At 41.4% G+C, this 19,377-nt stretch overlaps 1 protein-coding gene across 1 annotated transcript in view; it reads right to left on the reverse strand.

Moving 5' to 3' along the window:
• LOC103457812 (forkhead box protein N3) overlaps nucleotides 1-19,377 on the reverse strand; it is a 76,055-nt gene that overhangs the window by 12,721 nt on the left and 43,957 nt on the right. The window contains exons 3-4 of the mRNA XM_008398224.2: nucleotides 11,961-12,112; nucleotides 1,125-1,183 (exon numbers count right to left, since the gene is read on the reverse strand). Of these exons, the coding sequence (XP_008396446.1) occupies nucleotides 1,125-1,183; nucleotides 11,961-12,112 (211 nt within the window). The remainder of the gene's footprint in view (nucleotides 1-1,124; nucleotides 1,184-11,960; nucleotides 12,113-19,377) is intronic.

Genomic DNA, 19,377 nt, shown 5'->3' on the forward strand with positions numbered 1-19,377 from the left:
AAGGGAGGTAATCTGTCAGAATGGGGCCTCATCTCCCAGAGACTGTCGCTGTGTTCTTACTGCTGCTGTCTTGGTGACAGGGACAGACAGACTTCAGGCCAGATCAGCTCAGAGCAGAGCAGCTCTGAAAGCTCTGGGAATGGGAGATGGAAGTAATAAGTGAGGCCACTAACCACCCTTCCCCAACCCCTCCCACCACCGCCTTCCTCCTACCCTCTGCTTGTCGTTGCCTCTGGCTGTCTGTCACAACTTCCTTTCTCCCTGCTGCCTCTGAACATCACACCTGACCATTCCTGCACTCTTTCCTTTAAAAAAAAGAAAAAAAAGACACATTTCTTGTCCTTTACTGCACTCCAAGTCAACCCTCGCTTGCCTCCCTTTCTGTCCGTCTGTCCGCGTTGAGTCATCACTCAGACTAGAGGGAGTCCAGGTTCTCAGGCGCTCCCCCCCTCTCCTCTCTTCTCTCCGACTCCGGCTCCTTGACCATTACTACTCCATTATTAGCGGCGATGGAGGGCTCGCCTCAGACGCCTAATGTATCCATTTCCCCCTCCATTTAGGGCTCGGCGGCCCGGCGAGCTCCCGGAGTGCTCCCTGATTGGGATTGAATGTCCATTTTAACTGCCGTCCAGCCACCGCAGGAGGAGGCGGAGGAGGAGAGGAATAATGGAAAATACAGGGAAAAGGAAGTGAGAGTGGACATATGTTACGCTAAATGAGGGGAGAGGGCGGTGGAAAAGGGGGTCTCCGGTTTCTTTGTTTCTTATTGTCTCATTCTTTTTTTTTAAATAATAAAAAAACAACAACTCTGAAATATGTTTCTGTAGACAGAAAAAAAAAGCATTCCTCTTCTGGCTGCAGGCCAAGAGTCAGATCTCAGAGCTTGGTATTCTCAAGGTGCGCCTCTAAAAAAGAAGGGATTTGGAACTGAGATGATTGGAGGTGGCACATCCGTGGAAGGTGGAGTGGGGAAGAAGGGAGAAAGAGGGCGAGGGAATAAAAAAGACAAAAGAAAGAGAGAGAGAGAGAGAGAGAGAGAGAGAGAGAGAGAGAGAGATCACACACACACACGCACGCACACACACACACAAACAAGAACGGGACTTGCGGAGGTGAGACCGTACCTTGTAGAAGAACTCCTCCGTTCTTTCTGAAGAGGGGGCTCCCCGACCACAATGGAGGACTGGAGAGGAAGGAGAAGGAAAGAGGAAGAGAGAGAGAGACAGAGAGAGAGAGAGAGAACTGGTCAATCATTTGAGCTCGCGGCAGCAGCCAGTCGAGCCCGGCCGGCTTCGTCGCGAGGCAGGAATTTGAGTCCATAAGCCAATGCTTCTGATTATAGTGATTAGAATCCCGGGTGTCCCATTGTTGCCATTATTCCCTGTGATTACCTCAGAGAATTACAGCCTCCACGCTGCAGTCCATGGGGGTAATTTCTCATGACAGCGCCCCCCTCTACTCCCAATCCCTTCCAACCGCCTGCCGCCGGTACGTTCGCACGCGGCCGGCTCTCGGCGGCGCGTGTGCATTAACGGCATGGTTAAGGCGGAACGATGTGCGTCCGGGGTGACGCATTTTGAAGCGAGCGTGGAAAAACTAATCTGTTATCTGTTGGCATTGAGGTAAGCCAGGGTTATAAGGATTTACATCAAAATCATACAAACAGATTAAGATCCTTTCAATCTACAATAAGAGGTCAGAGTGTCTAGAGGCTGTTTGGAGCAAAGAGGAAAGCAGAATTACCCTTCCCCAACCTATTGCTGCCAATCCAGTCACCTGTCTCATTGACAGGATAGCCATTGTGTTGATACTAAACCTGCATCATCTGTCACTCTATTGTGGTAGTGCTTTTCTAAAACGCCATTCGTTAAAAGGGCAGTATTACGTATTTTCCAGGCACATGTTGCCATTTCATGGCACAAATCAAGTAACTATGTTACCTTCAGTTGTTATAAAAACACTATATATATCAAACATCACTTAAAAGAAATTTGACTTCGCAATTTGACGCCTTGAAATTAGGCCTCTGTCTCTTTAAGAAGCTCCAGCTCTTTGCTCTGTTGGAGGCTTTCATCACCCCCGTATGGTTGCCAGGAGAGATTCATTGATTTCTAAAACACGCATGACAGAATCAAAGCAACACTCCAGGTGTGTTTTTGATGAAGGAATAACATTATGACATGATATAAAGGTAAAAATAAAAAGTCAATTTGATATAATAGAATATTATTTATTCATCTATTTTATTATTCTTGCTTTTAACTATTTGACTAGTTTTAATATTTTTAACTATTCAAGAAACTGTGCTTTCTAAGATTTTTACATGCATCTCTAGTCGCTACATCATCATCAGCAAAACTTTCTGAAGTCCTTCAAACCAACATAACTTAATATTTCTGTTTGGCAAACTATTTGTTCTCTTTTAACATACTTTGTTTTTTCATTTGTTCTTGTTTTTATCATATAGATACATCTTTGTTTTGCCCACGCTGTGAATGAAACAGGCTCTATAAATAAAAATAAATATAAAAAAATAAAACGACTTCTCGACTTCTACGAAACAACCACCTGAAAACTATTACATTTATCACGTGTATAATTCATATTTTTGCTTTAGTCCAGGTACCAAGCCACAACATGTAAATGCCATACATATCGTTATTACCATAAAAATACATACATTATTTTAGCAGCAGTATTAATAATTGTTGCAATATTCCAAGGATAAGCAAAATATTGCTTTCTAATAATGTATTTAAGCTTTGACAGATCTTCTCTGCCGTTTTTGTTCACAAAAAGAAATGTTGGTTAACTATAATCAATATGGTCATTACTGTATTCAACAATTGCATCGCAAACTCAAGTTCTCCTAACATCGGGAGGCATTCCTTCAGGTTGCGAAAGAGAAGGCAAGACTTTCAGCAGAACACATTCAGAAATATCGGCAGCCTTTCTCAGGCTACGTTCACAAAGCAGGTCTTGATTCCGATTTTTTTGCTGAAAAAAAATCGGAATAATTTTGAATATTATTCAAAATTATTATTTTTGAATAATAATTCAAAAATTATTATTTTTTGAATAGTCTGTTATTCTCATAATGAAATGTGAATGCAATCAGACTTCTGTGTGAACGGTTTACGACCACAAAAGGACCTGCAAGCATGAGAAGAAGAACATAAGAACTTGTTTACGTAGGTAATAATGGATGAAGCCATTTATGGATTGATTTTAAAGTTTATCTAGCAATTAGAGCCGATATTATTGTCACAAGATCATAACAAACACAAAGGGAACTAATAAAAAGAAAACAAAACTAGTAGCAACGGTGTTTTGTGGAGCATTGACTGCAGTTTCTGTAGTGAAGTCTGTTTGGATGCACAGACAGAGCAAAGAGTGGTGGGATTGTGATGTGATGCGCATCGGTGGAACAAATTTCATTCATAATTTTATGATTACAATTTTGTCAGCCATTGTTTACACGTAAATTTCTTGCGTCTGGCCTCTTCTGGTGCAGAATTATGTCTCATGCCAATGACGTAAACGCCGGATTAAAGGCGACATGACCATTCAGACTGCAGACGCTTTGAAAACTATTTACCAGATTAGTATGTGTTGAAACACATGGAAGTGGCTCAAATGAGATTTGTTTTAAGGTGATTCAAGATCCAAATTGGGCCTTTCAGATTACCGTGAAAAATTCAGATGTAGTTTGCATTTGGGCAAAAAAAAAGTCAGATTTCGGTCACATTCGCCTGCTGTGTGAACGTAGTCTCATATTGTGGTAAGGATCTAAATTTTCCAGGAAAAACTTGTAGAGACAGTTTTAGCATGGCTAACAGAACCGGAACCAGGGATAAGAAATCAGCCAGAAAATGTAGGATTTGTGCAGCTGTATTTCAAACAATCCCATGCCAACAGTCAATCAAATTCCCCTTACCCAGATCCAAGTTTAAACCCTCAAGAAGCCATTGAAACAGTACCAAAAAAAAGCACCAACCGCACACACACACACACACACACACACACACACACACACACACACACACACACACACACACACACACACACACACACACACACACAAAGCTGGGGACTCACTTTAGGTGATCATTGCACCACTAATGAGGGAGGTAATGACAGCATTTCTCACATAGACGGAGATATCTTCACTCACGAGCACAGTCACGCGAGAAGACAATGGGCGCAGTTCTGCTGGCGAGGCCATAATTCAGACAGAAAGATGGAGGGATACGGACGGAGGAGGAGGGGGGCGAGTGGAAGAGCTTTTCCAGGTTGAGTAGTCTTTAGCTCTCCGTCATACTGCACGTTTGACTGCTTCCCCCCAATTCTGCAGTCAGGAGAGGCTGCCCTCCCTAACACAGTCAGCGACAACATGGACAGAGGTTTATTATAATGTATGCAAACACACACACACAGAGGAGAGAAAACACCTGGAGAAGCTGGAAAGTCCAAAACCAGCACTTGTTTCCGCTCATCTGCCAAGTTGTCTTTGTGATGCGAGTTGTGTTTTATGTTGGGCTAAGCAGCTGAAAGAGGCACACGTGCAGGCGTGTACACACACGCACACAAATAGGATGTCTTTCTATCTTTCCAGGGACTTTTCCTTGACTTCCATTCTTTTCTACAGCCTAACCCAAACTCTAACAGTTACCTGCACATGCAGTACTTCGTATGGGGCCTTGTGTTTGGGACCCACAAGGAGAAGTCGGTCCCCGCTACGTCGTATTCGTTAGAAAAATGGTCCTAACTGTATCAAATACAAAGCCACGTTCACACACACACACACACACACACACATTCACGCACAGGCAAATCAACAGCAAGGAACGCAAATTTTAGCCCTGAGCCACCTGCTGTTGCCATGGAGAGTTGCCACATTGCGTTGCCACGGCGATAACATATTTTTCCTGCGCTAACAGCCTGTCTGTTTTCCCTGCCACCCCCACCCCGCACCCATCTCATTCTTCCCTCTCTCTTCCTCCCAGCAAACGACTCGGCGGCGCAACGGCGGCCAACTTAACCTACCCCCTGCCATCTTCAACCCCCCACCCCGCACCCCACCAGCCCTCTGACTACCGCCACATCGTCTTCGTCCGGCTTTTATTCCTCGAAGGGATGCCGGAGGAGGAAGGAAGGAAAAAAAAAAAAAGTAGAGAGAGGAGGAGAGAGAGGAGAGCTCCTTCACCATCCCCTCCCCCTAGAGACGCGCTCCTTCCATCCATCCTTCCCCCTCCCCTCTTCCTCTCATCCAGATGCTGATGGGGTGTGAAGGAATGCACCATAGGGCTGACCTCCTACCCAGCATGCTCTGTCTCTTACTGCCTCCCTCTCTCTCTCTCTCTCTCTGCGTCCACTCACACCCATCTGATGATGCTCGCATTGAACGCACAAAGCTGGACTGAAAACATCCAGCTGCTCCTCCAGGCACAGGTGGGTGGGGTCGTACAGGGGGTGGCAGGACTCAGTAGTATGGTCCATACAGGACACAGAGGACAAAGAAGCAAAGAAGAAGAGGCGGTCCAGGTTTAACTTTCACCACCGTAACCGCCCCCCGCCTTCTTTATGATCCGTCTCTATCAGTTGCTGCGCTGAACTGCCGGAGACGGTCCTTGACCTTAACGTAATAGACATGCAGCGCAACCATTCACGGTCGTTTAGCTTCATACATGCTGTTCTTCAGAGTGAGTGCTCTTGAGAGAGAGATATCATTTCCTATTGATCAAGCTTGACTTCTTAGGCAGAGTATGGCCAGCGTCTTAAGACCGCACCTGAACGTGTTGACTTACAGTTTCCAAACTAAAGGCAAGTTTTGAAGCTAATATTTAACATAAAACAACTTAAAAGGCCAGAATGGAGCAAACAAAAGTATCCGTACCCCTGCTCTTCATTGGATTTAGGTTTGAACTTTGACTAGGCTACTCTGGTGCATAGATTTGCTTTGATCCAAATCATTCCTGTTTATATCGGGGTGAAAGCTTAGGGTCACTGCTCTGGTGGATTGCAGTCTGTAAGCTTTGTAATAGAAAAAGAGCCAGTTAAATAAAACTTGTTCAGGGCCTCAAGTGTTACATGATCTTTATTTATGATAAACATCTACTATAGGAAATGTGTTTGGAACCATCATTTTATCCCTATTTTTGGGTTTTAAGCAAAGAAAGATGCAACATTTTTTAAATAAAATGAGTGAATACACTTTCTTCTATGGGATGCTGCAATTTGGAGAAAATGCTATGAAAAATCCTGCATTTCTTCTAAAGTGTATATATTTATACCTAATGTCTGTACGCCTGACACCTCCACCTGTTTGCTATTTAACTAACTAAGAGTGTTTTATTTTGGCACATCCAAGTCAAGAGGGCCAAACACAAAAGCAAAAATGATTTGGTAAGCCACATATAATTTCTGTCCTCTTCAAAACTTTTGGCAACCTCGGTTCTCTAAACCCCAATAAAATACATTGACATTTGTGGTTGTAATTAGAAAAAAAAAAAATGTAAAAACATTCAAGTATGAATATTTTGCAAGGTACTGCAGCTTACTAATAGTTACTGTTAGAACTCTTCCTAAACAGTAGGTGTCACTACTGAGAAACTACATGCACAAGAGCGAAACTAGAAGAACTGAGAGGTTTAAGCTGTGATAGGTCCAACTGTTGGTTGCTCATAGCTCAGCACCACAGAGGAAGTAATTATATAATAACATTACGCAAAAGTGTCAAGGAAGTGTTGTAAAACATAAAAATATTCGCCAAAAGTTGGGTACCACAGCTGCCTATTAAAAGATGAAATATTGTAATCCATGAATACTTGAGATTCCTTCTAAAGATGCTTCTAACTCCTTATTTTAATAGTTGAAGCACCAAGTATAACTTAACATGCATTAGTACACACAGTGGAAGCCGTCTTAGCACTGCCACATGAGCTAACATGCACAGTCTTCTTCATCTCCCTCCGCTGTTGGTGGAAAAGCCAATCAGGAAAATAAAAAGCACTCCTGGATTGGCTGCTTTACAAGTGGCAGCCAACAGCAGCTTGGGTATTTCAGTTTCCCAAGATGCATTTACCTTTGAATACTTTGGTGTGCTCTAAGAAGAAATCGACAAATAAGCATATTCATAGTATAGTATAACCTATACTTAAAACGCATGCGGTTTGCAACATATAAATAAGATAAAATCCCAGAAACAGAAAGGAAAGAACAGCCAATCAAAAAAACTAAGAAAAGCGGGTGCATTTGCACTGAAATACGAGTGTACTCTCAAATCTTTGCGACTCCAGCTGTCTGTCTCGTCAATGTGAACCTGCTTTTGGTATTGCTAGTGACGTGCAAGAGCGCCCTTTCAGCTTTGCTTTAGCCAGAAATGCCTCAGCAGTGTCTGTATTGTGCTGGGGAGAACATCTGTTCAAATTACCATCTCAAACTATCAACTCCTCCATCCCCGAAAGCTGAGAAAGCTACCGGTCAGTGAGAGGCAGAGAGGAGCAGCTCAACTGGAATACAACCCTGTACGGACAGCAGAGAGGCACAGATACAAGGATGTACAGTCGGGGTTTTCCTCTGTAAGACTTTCCACTGCTTGTTGAGTCTCATCGGATGAATCTGGGTTTTTTGAAAGAAGAAAACCATTGTTGGAAGGTCTTAAGAAGTCCTATTTGGAGTTTCTCGCAGGTCATCTTTGAAAGAGATGACCTGTTGTCTGGATGGCAATCACACAAGACGTGATTCTGTAAGTTAAGATGCAAATTCTACACAATCGTCTATTTGTCTTTTCTTCGCTAGCTGATAGACACCTTTCACAACCTCTCTGGTTACACACCTTGATTCCAGCACCTAGCAACAGTGAAAGCTGTATAACCCACATACTGAGTAACTTCACAAGAAGACAATCTTGTCTCATGCAAAACCTGCACTGCGATCGTCGAGTTCTGGTAAAAACTAACTTACCAATAGATTTTCAGCAAGATAAATGCACTTATTTTAAGTCAATGAATCCATTATATTGATTAAAAGAAACTACTACTATTACTACTACTACTGGTTTATGGGAAAAAAGATGGGGAAAATGTCTTGTAAGTAAAATAATCTGCCAGTGGAATTTTCAATACAATATTAAAGAATTATTGGCTTAAGTTACCATGTCTTGATGAAAAGTTTCTATTGAGTAAGTTGTGTCTTATTTCAAGTATATTGAGATATGAACAAAAAAATACAAAGTAATATTTTGTCTTTTCCAGTGTAACTCTTCTTCTAAAGGCCTCAATATGAAAAAAAACAAAACAGTTTTACAGTGGCCCAGTTAAAGTCCAGATATAGATGCAGTCGACATGTCTTGATTGTGGTTGAATCAAAACATTTTTATAAGGAACTGTGTGCCAAAACTTTTCAACAGCGACATAAAATATTCATATATTCATTACCGGTGATAGCTAGCACTTGGTGTAAGTACCCGCCACCAAATGTGGCACAACCAGCTATTTGGTTTAGGTTAAAGCTACTTTTCACATAATACCAAGCTGATTTGTACAACTTTTTCCCCACATAAGTAAATAAAATCATTATTTGAAACCTTTTGTTGTCAAATCTAAACATTTAAGCGCGATTAAAAAGGAACTCTTCACTGCTGACTTCCATCACAAACCCGTTCGCTGGAGTTTGTGGAAACCCAAGCAGAGCCAGACATCTCACATTACAACACACTGTGAAGGACGTTTTATAAATATAATAACTGTGTACTGTAACTGAAGTGAATACAGTACAAACACACACACACACAGAAAGAGTGCAGGTGCTGCATCACACGGGGACCTCCAGTTCCCCTTACTCTCTCTCTCCCGCTTCCCCTCTGTGTGTGTCAGAATGCAAATGAACAGCCTCATCCCCCTGCACCCCTCCATGTTCCGAATCCAGCCTCCAATTTGTTCCACTTCCCCATACCTCATTGTTCAAAATGACACTTTTACATTTTATGGTGAACCAATTATTCTGTCTTACACAGTCCGCTGGCTCTGCAAGCCAACCTGCCCAGATCGGCTGGATGGGGGCGGCAAGGGTTGGGGGGGGCTGGAGGGCTGCTGGTTGGACACAGTGAAAGGGAAGAAGAAGAAGAAGAAGAAGGAAAAAAAAGAAAAAAAACTAATGGTACCTCTCTCTGACATATCCGCAGGGATAGATGGAGGTGCAGGATACTGAGAAGTTAGCAAAAGGGGGGATGATGGAGGGAGGTGGAGAGGTCATAAAGCGAGGATGAGAGGATGCTCTCACTGCGCGGTGTGGAAAAGTGAGCGTAGACAAAGGAGGATTTAATTGAATGATAAAGTGATGGAGGGAGAGGGGGAAAGAGTGGAAAGAAGAGATGAATTACAGCAGGGATAAATAAAGAAGATGAAGAGGAGGCTGCCTCGCCGGTCGCAATTGTATGCCTGAGGAAGAACGGGAGGGTGTGTGCGGGACATTAAAAGGGGAGACAAGAGAAAAAAGGGAGAGGGAGGTGTAGAAGAAGCCGGAGGAGATGCGGCAGAGAGCGGTTGGAGGGTGGTGGGGGGTGGAGGGGTTGATGGAGCGAACATGTGCCGAAAAAAAAAGAATAAAAAGGGACTTTTTTCCCCCCCTTCTTCTTTACCTGAGATGCGCCCGAGGGCGAGAAAGACAGGACTGTTGTTGCATGAAAGCAGCGTGCAAAAAAATAAAAATAAAAAAAAAGGATAGGAGGAGAGGATGGAGCAGGTCAGCTCCAATGCCTGGAGTGCGCTGATGCAGAGCGCCAGCGACAGATGGGAGACAGGGAGGTGAATGCACGCTGTAGGTTTTATGTTATAATTGGATATTGGCACGGCATATTTGATCGGTGGTCTTTAATTTTTGGAGATCCACTAAAAATTCTACGCACTCTAATAGAAATGTATACTTGAGTCATTTATCGTGCGAAAAGCGGGGTTTAATTTATTTATTTTTTCACCCCACCACCTGTAATCCATATATCTGGTGTCGTAGTTGGAAACTTTTGCTCCAAATGAAAACATCTGAAGCACATTTACATGTGAAAGTAGAGTAAAATCAGTTTTACATGTGAAACTGATTCAAACTTTCAGTTAACTTTTTTCCTCCAGAATGTGTTGTTTCTTTTTATTTATGAAAGAGTCAGAGGACTCAGTCATTACCTAAAGCATTACAAGAGTGTTCGAGTAATACTTTCTATATTTTTGCAACATTTAAGCAGAAAATTGCACTTTGTACGTTCATGTTTTAGTTTCACTTAATAAAAAATGCCTTCATAATTAAAAAAAAAGTTAAATAAAGAGGGTTCATATATTGGCAGATTAGTTCACACTAGCTACTAATTAATAAGTATGTTTGGTGTGGTTTACTGTTTTATCAGGTACAGCTGTTTGATTTTCTACTTCTTATTAGAAATAAATAGTTTATTTTCATTTCATGTAAAACTATGGGAAAACATAACAGTGGTACCATGTAAGAGACCAGCCAAAGGTCAAGGTAATCCATCATCTTGACTAAGCCATAGTATGTTAGAGAACGAAAGAAATATGAGCATTATTATGAAGTGGTATAAAAAAGATGCATGGTTTTTATTTGTTTTTACAAATAAAAATACAAAAAATACCCAAAATGCCTTGACGAGTCTCTCTAGTTTGTACATAGAGTCCAGCTGTGGGTCATTTGATCTCCCCATAAATACAGCTGTTCTATGAAAGCATGGTGTTGATAGATTTATGATGTGGTGATGTTTTAAAAAAAATAAAATCAAATCAAATATAGGATATTCCAGAGAGAAAACCTAACCTAACACCAAAACATACAGAAAGACATACAACTGAATCGTTTAAATCAAAGCATATGGAGGTGTCAGAATGGCCCAGTCAAAGTCCAAAACCAAATCAACATCAGAATCACTGGTAGGCTGGGAAATCTGATTTGAGTTATTTCACACAGAACAATGGTAAAAACGTTTTGTTAGTTTTAGTCATAGCCGATAACGTATTTTGCTGGATGATATATTGTCTCAAAGATTATTGCAATAAACGATGATATTGTTGTTTTGAGACCGTTTTCAATTAGTATACTGATAAGAATTCAAGCACACACTCTCACAGATCGATAAATGTTCATTTCCAAAGAACATTTAACACCGGAACTGGACGACATTTTTTAAATATTCAATAATTAAACAAAGCAATAAATAAAAAGGATTATTAAGTTGTAACAAACAAATTAAATTGCCCTTCAAAACAGATTCATCATGAGGCTCAAACAGGAAAAACATGCAAAACTGCCAGTTAGGACTTCAGCAAAAAAACAAATGTTTGCAGGATTTCTCAAAATGACGCCGTTTCATTAATATTAAAGGGCAGCTTTTCTTAAAAGATTAAGCGAACGACACAAACAAGAATGCAAATGGAAACTGTGACTCAGTTTAATTTATCATGTGATTTATTGAGTTATTGCTTATTGTGACCGGCTTAGTCAGACATGCCCCAAAAAGACCAGGAAGGTGGTTCTAGTGTTTAAAATCATGCATCATTTTCATGATTATGTGCTACTTTGTGTATTTCTGTCAGCTAAAGACCAACTGAAATACATTAGGATTTATTTGCAAAGTTTGCAAAACAAACTTTGCACCAGGTTAGTGGCACACCTTTCTGGTCTACTGGGACCCAGGAGAAGTTGAGTTTATGGTGGATTGACAATTGCACAAGTTGTTTACCCACCAAGCTAAACCTGGTCATGAAGCAAAACACACTATCGCATAGCTATTATTTATTTCTGGCTCAATAGTCAACTGTAAAACAAGTTGTGTGACAGGGCAGAACAATCACAAAGGTACAAAATGGAGAAATTCCAATCAAGGCCTCTACAACCTTTATCTAGCTCTAAAGGAGATTAAAGTCACAGAAGATCTCAGCTGTTCTCTCTTGGTTTCTTACCTGTGGTGAAATGCCTGAGGCAGGCTGGGTGGGGAGGTGGAAGGTGTGGCCAAACTGGGCGAATAAGGATGATATGGCGTCTTCTTCAGCGCCTGAATCAGGTTGTGCCTGTACTCCGGATCTATGGACCACAGGGAGCCTTTGCCTATGCTCTGAGAGAGGGAAGAGAAGAAGAAACAAGAGAGATATCAGATTGGAAGTAAAACCCCTTAAAGCATGTTGGATTCTTTACATCACGCGGACCGGAGCCACCAGGTGGAGAAGCGAACGTCCCTTATTAGCCAAACCACCTGTACAGAGAACAAATTCTGCATTCCTGCCGAGTGAAAGACTGAGAAAAACAACGGTGTGTGTTGAGTCTTACTGCCCAAACCCATTCCAGATCACATCTGCCATCCAAACACTCATGTTCCACAAATAGACAACACTCTGAGGGATGAAAACCAATACACTCTCAATGCCAGAGCTGCGTTCTCCCATTGCCTCTCCTTGAAGAAAAACCCCCCAAAACAAAACAACAAAGACAAAACACAAAGCTTTTTGAATAAGATCAGAAAACTTGAACTTTCTCCACTCCAGAGGCGACAACTGTGTGTATTTTTAGATCAAAGCACCCTCCCTCCCCATCCTTCTCCTAATGAAGCTGTCAGCTCATACTCTAAAGGAAGCCAGCCTATAGATTACAGAGAAAGGCAGCAGTGCAAACACTCTGTCCGTCTGTGGATCTACCAGCCCTCTCTGTGTGGAAGTGGCAAAATCAAACAGGTTTTGAGCGTGGAGGGACGAAGGATGAACACCATGTAAGTCGTTGTGTTCAGATCGCTTTGTGGCACGCTGTCGAATGATAGGTGCGGGGGCTGGGTAGATGTCGACATGCAAAAGTGGCTGTAGACTTCTGCTGTCTGGAAATACAACAAGTAATCTACAAAGAGGGAAGTGACACATGGGCCAGAAGCATTAAGTCGTGACTGTTCTGAAAACCCGCCATGCATTTTCTATCATCACTAGAGATATATCTGATAATATAAGACTAAATACAGTTGTAAGCCAGTCTAAAGACAGCCAGTCTTTCTTTTTAATCAACATGATTCCACCACAGATGCTTCAACCTAATACAGTGCTGGCATTACACAAAGAAAGCAGTCTTTTACTACTTTTTTTTTTGTTGCATAATCTCCTTAGATTATCCACTGTTTTAGAAAAAGTTGTCAAAATAATCCATATTTTGTTCTAATAAATATTTTGTCCTTCACCACACCAGGGTATGGGCTGCCAAAGGTAGAACTCCCCAGATTTCAGTCCTCAGTAGTTCGTTCTAGTTGGTTCCAGGTGTAGCCAATCTTTTTTATGTCTGCCTCGCCTGGTGTTTCTTGGACGGCCTCTCTTTCGCTTGCTGCAGGGGTTCCACCTGAAAGTCTTGTTGTGTTGGTTGGCGGTTTGCGTAGAGTCTGTCCTACCCAACTCCATGTTTTCTTCCTGATTTCTGCCTCTACTGACAGTTTGTAAGTCCTTTCCTGTAGGCTGATGTTACTGATAGTGTCTGGCCAGCAAATACCGAGAATTCTTCTAAAACATATGTTCAGGAATGTTTGGGTTTTTCTGGTTTGAGAATTTGCTTGTCCTCCAGGTTTCAGCTCAACAGTACCGACTCTCTCAACTGTTCAATTCGGAGTTGAACAGTTGGTTCTTGTGGGATGCATATTCATACATCCCGCATGTACGAATATGTGGGAGGTTCTTTCCCGTATATTCATGCATCGTTGCAGAGCAAACCTCAACTTTGCTTTATCTGACCATTGAGTTAAAGCTCCAGGAGGGATTAGCAAACTTCACATGGGTACAGTTGACTGTACTACCGATACAATCAGTGGGTTGCCAGTTCAATCCCCAGTCCGTCCATCTCTGTTGTTGTGTCCTTGGGCAACACACTTCCCCGCCTTGCCTGCTGGTGCTGGTCAGAGGCCCGGTGGTGCCGATGCATAGCAGCCTCGCCTCTGTCAGACTGCCCCAGGACCGCTGTGGCTTCTATCTAGTAGCTTGTCGCTATGAGCTTGTGAATGTGTGAATAACTGAACATAGTGTGAAGAGATCTGGACTTGATAATGCACTATACATCATTTACTATTTTACCATCCTTCACTATCCTGCTTACTGTATATTGTGGCACAGCTAAGATGTCTCCTAGTCTAGTGGCCAGTGGCTCAGTAGGACGTTTGTGTGAATACCAAGCAGAGCCTCTACTCATTTCCTTGCTTCCCTCCTGTGTAGCAGAATCAACAACCCATGATCCGGCCAACTTCAGCCCTCCAACGTTGAGAAAATTTAAGAAGCTAATAGAGCATATGCTGATTTGTGTCTGCAACTGCCCTGTCTGGGTCTTTGCATTGTTATGTCAGCTGTGTTGAATGCAGCCCATATGTGTCAAGCCTTGCACTGTGCGTGTACTGTATGTGTGGGTTAACGTGTGTGCATCGTGAGTTCCCTGAGGAGTGTGATATTACCCAGCATGGTCTGCTCCTAGGAGTGCTTCTATGACTGCCAGCGACGCCTTCTCCTGGAGAGCATGATATTGCACACACATACACAAACTCCCACAGAGGTGACCCCCACTGGGCCAAAATCTACCAAACCCCCCCAACCCGCAACATTGCCACACTGCCAGTGTTTGTGTAGATGTATCTATATGTGTGAGTGGTGTCTGCCTGGGCTGCCGACCGATTAAATCAATGCTCTCTCCTGAATGTCTGTCTGCTGGGGGGCCCTCGCCTCTGCCAACCAGCCAGCCAATCCCGCTCCTCCAACCGCGGACCCCCCTCCTTCTCGGCCGCCAGGCCAATCACACGGTGCATCTCACAGGAAGGGTCCGTAACCTGGGTTATAGCAGTCGCCTTGGCAACAGGCATCATTATGGAAGCAAGCAAAGGTAAAATGGAGTTTGCGTTTTCAAACAATGTCATAAAGTTGAGATACGGGCAGCCCGTGTGATGTCAGGAATTGGTTTCTGAAGACTTCAGGCTTAATAAGAACAACTGGAACAACTGTCCATCTCCTCTCTTCCATCCTCTGTCGGGATGAGCAATTTTTTTTTCTCCTTTTTGTCCTCATTTGTGTTCCACATCCAACGTGTTCCTGAAAATAGTCACATAACCGCAGCACCATGCAGCGAATGAGCAGGATTACACAACAAATAATCCCCTCACTTTGGAAGGTTTGCCCCTTACTTTTGAGACGTACCCGATAAAGTATGAAACTAAATCTGACAAGGCAGCGCATTAGACTTTATAGACAACTTTAAAAAAGAAAGAAAGAAGAAGAACGGGCTGAGAATTCATTTCGAGAGCAGCGGTCCTTTTATGTCCTGGAACATACAGGTGATGAAGAAAACAGGCATGTCTGGGACACATTATGATACGATTTAGAAGGCAGAGGGGGGGAAAGAAAGAGGAGAGAGGCGGGGAGGGGGCAGAGAAAAAGTCAGATAGAGGGATGATTGTGAGTTGCTAACATCTGTTTCCTGTGTTATATAAGCTGTGGGGGCTGGTCTCCCATGGAAATGGGAGATATTAAAAAGTCCTGCTGCCACTGACCCTGCTGGTAGCAACCACACAGCCCTGCCACTGCATTCCTGAATGCATGATTATTCTGTCGCAAACCTGTCACAATCTCTCACCATGGCTAAGACTGTTCAGATTAGCCCGTCCTTTTGTCATCTGTACCCAATTAGAATTATTCTGGGTTAAAGGGACAGTTTGACAAATTACACCTACAGAAAGAAATTAGCTGAAAGTGCCTTTGAACTCCTTGGACTATTGAACATTCATTATATTAGAGCTACAAACACTTGTGTTTTTTTAATTTCTTTATTGGGATTAAACTGACAAAGCAACACAGAGGCATGCATAACCTTGAAGTTGAAAGGTGAAGACTTTTTGGTTCTTTCCCCTTTGTTCTGATACCCCGAAAAGAATCAAATTGTCTTCACAAGTGATCTTATCACAACAGATGTACAGTTTTGGTTGGAGTATCTGTTTAGAGAACTATTAATTACGCATTCCTTGGTCTTTGTTAAGTAACAAGAAGACGACACTAGGCGTGTTTCCATCAATTACTTTTTGTGCACATTTTGAAGTCATATTTCTTTCTCTACGTTAAATAAAACATGCAACAGCGCTAATACTAGCTAACATTAGGGAACAATTACACCTTACCTGACAGCAACACATCCCTGAAAACTTATTTCCATTTTTCTGAGATGTGTGGTACATGCTGGTTTGCAACCGCCACTTCTTGTTTATTACAGCAACACTAATGTCAACATCTGACAAAACTACGTTTTGGAAAGCCTGGTTGATTTGCTGCAAACCAGTAAATGAAAACATGCCTAATTTGAATTTTCTTTCTATTTTTTGAGACATTTTAAAGAATTTGCTTAAAATTCACATGACATTTGGGCAGAAACATTGCTATTGTTTGGAGTTTTTCACAACCGGCATAAACCTTATCAAACATGAGGAACGTGTGCTGGTCAAACAAGAGCAAAATTAAATTATCTGGCTCATGTGGGGGTGAAATATGATTTGCCACATGGGCAGCTTCATACAGATCCACAACATATTTTTTTAGGCTTTTAATTGGAAAAAACAAAAAAACAAAATGGGACATTGTTTTTCCTCTTCAGTTAAAATTATGCACTACTTTGTGTTACTCCACCAGAAGTAAAATGTGGAAAATTTCAAGGGGTGTGCTTACTTTTGCAGAGCATTGAACTGTTTGTCTAATGTGATACTTAGAGGTTGGTTAGCTCTGTAAAGTGCCGCCTTGCTGTTTTACACCTAAGCAAATTTGTTAACCCCTGAGAGTAACACGAGCATCGAATTATGCCATACCTGAACGGAGCGAGGCGAGCTGCTGATCTTCATGCTTAGCTAAGCTAACCAGCTGCTACATATTCAGTGAACTATGAAAAAGTGTAGCAGTCCTCTCTCTGAGCACTTTGTATGAAAAAAACAGATACAATTCAATGTTTTCTATATTAGCAGTTTCATCAAGCTAAGCATCTAATGAGCCCGGTTTGCTATAGAGCTGAAATAATGGCCAAAACAACAAAAACAGCTAGCTTAGCTAGTTTTAAGCAACACAATGGAATAAGTGCAAACAATAGTGAATTGGTTTACAGTAAATCACCAAAACAGTCTATTTTAAGTAGGTAAATAATGTATAAATCCTCATGTGAAAATAGTCCCAAATTAAAAGATATGAAGAAATGAAAAACAAGGTTCGAATCGGGGATTTCTGCACGGCAACATGAAATTCAGAGTAAAACATGGAAGATATTACATTCACCGACATCTAGACGGGATCTGACACGCTTGGGTTTTCACTGCCAATGATCCGAACTTAAAAGGAGCGGCCTTAAAAGGAGCTGTCATTATTGCTTTGCTTACAGGGGGCCTGCAGTAGGGATGAGTCATTCTGTGGGTCCAACTTAAGCTGTTTGCTAACCCGCAAAACTGATGGCGATAATTGCGGTTGTTATTTTGACTCTTAAAATTTTTCATGGCTTCGCCGAGTTTTAGTTAAATGTTAAATTGAACACTTAAGAAGCCTTTTAAGACAACTGAGCTTTCAATTCTCAGCCTATGTGGATATTGCTGAATAATCATGCCAACCTACAGTTAGCTTGCTTAATCCTTTGAGCAAGTTCAATTCGGTTCAAAAATACTCGCTGCAGATGCTGATGGAACCACAACGATAGCAAACCAAGAAGATCTCACCTTGGCCTTTTTGTTCTTGACTTATTCTGTGAACTTTCATGAAGTGTATCACATTGCATTCTTGATGCCAACCTTCGCATATTTGACATACGGCAGTCATGTCTTAATTTGGTGAAAGAAAAATGACTAAAAACTATAGGTTGGCGACAAAGAATTTTAATTTTGTTATGATATTTTGTGGTACCACATTGTGATAATGCTAAAAGTTCTGATTAAATCATTTAGGTGGCACAGCATTCACAATGCGGCAAACACAAATACTGTTCTTGAAATTTGAAGCAGGCTGATTCAGAACACCACTGAAAAACTGCACACAGTAAAAGCATTTAATCACATTCTGGAATATTTATTGACGCTGTAGTGGAAGAAATGGAGAGAAAAAAAAGCAATAGCAAAAATAACTTCCCACAATGCTGGCAGTTTTTTTTTAGCACCATTAATTGAAATTTGTTGAGACAACAATAAATCAAAATTCTTTTCATTTATTCCGATAAATTATAATCAATAAAACAAATATCCACTACTACGAAAAAGTAACTTCTCCCACTAAAACAACAGCTACAAATACTTTTGCCTCTCCAGCTCTGGATTTACTGCTAGCACCTAATCTCTGTTTGAAATTAGACATAATATGTAAAGCCCAGATCACTCACACACACACACACACACACACACACACACACACACACACACACACACACACACACACACACACACACACAGTTAAACTCTAAATGCAAGCATCAGAATAACTGGCTTTGTTATCTGCACAACATGACTCAATCTATATTATTACAACTGCATACAGGTTCAATAAATGACACCCCCAGGCAGCGGAAATGCTTTAACAAACCCTGATTAAAATCACTGTGCTACAAGGATCCACCATTATTGTACACATTGTATACACATAAACAAGAGGACTAAAATAAGACAGCAGCTGCAGTGCAGCACAGATCAGACACATGACTGAGCAATATCCTCCTGACTACCAGTAGTTCATTTTTGTCCTCTGTAGAGGACATTTCTAAACTTGAATATCTGCCACCCCCTGCATTCTACTGAATTAATTCCTTTTGGTATCTGGAGAGGACATTTAGGGCTTTTCAATGATACCACATGTGAAGGGATGGGACTTTTGTACGTACCTTTTTCTAATTCATAAAATGGCGTTCAACACATTTTATGGGAAGAGACAAAGTAAGTGCATAAAACCTTTTATTACCTTAAAAAGACTGTGGGATTTAAAAAAAAAATGGTGATAGGACAATATTTTTTTTCCTGGTAGTCAGGAATATGGCATGTTTTTAATGTTTATTGTTCAGAAAAAAAGTGACTTTTTGTAAAGTAGGAGGGTTGTGGAAATACACTGTAAAAACACAAAATCTTAAAGTAGTTTTGGTCTAGTTTTTAGTACAAATATACTAATATCTCACTTGAAATGAGATAAAATTAACTTTAAAGTAACTTTTGAGCAAAATATAGGAGCTTTTTTTAAGCCAATAATTAGTATTGATGAAAAAGTACTATTTCCACTACAGGTTATTTCACTTTTAACAACAAATTTTCCCCATATTACAAGTGAAATAGTCAATATTAAGTAATTATTTACTTAAGACAAGCCACCGTATTCTGCTAAAAAG

The sequence above is a fragment of the Poecilia reticulata genome, linkage group LG21 (genome assembly GCF_000633615.1).
Source record: "Poecilia reticulata strain Guanapo linkage group LG21, Guppy_female_1.0+MT, whole genome shotgun sequence".
NCBI classification, from domain to species: domain Eukaryota; kingdom Metazoa; phylum Chordata; class Actinopteri; order Cyprinodontiformes; family Poeciliidae; genus Poecilia; species Poecilia reticulata.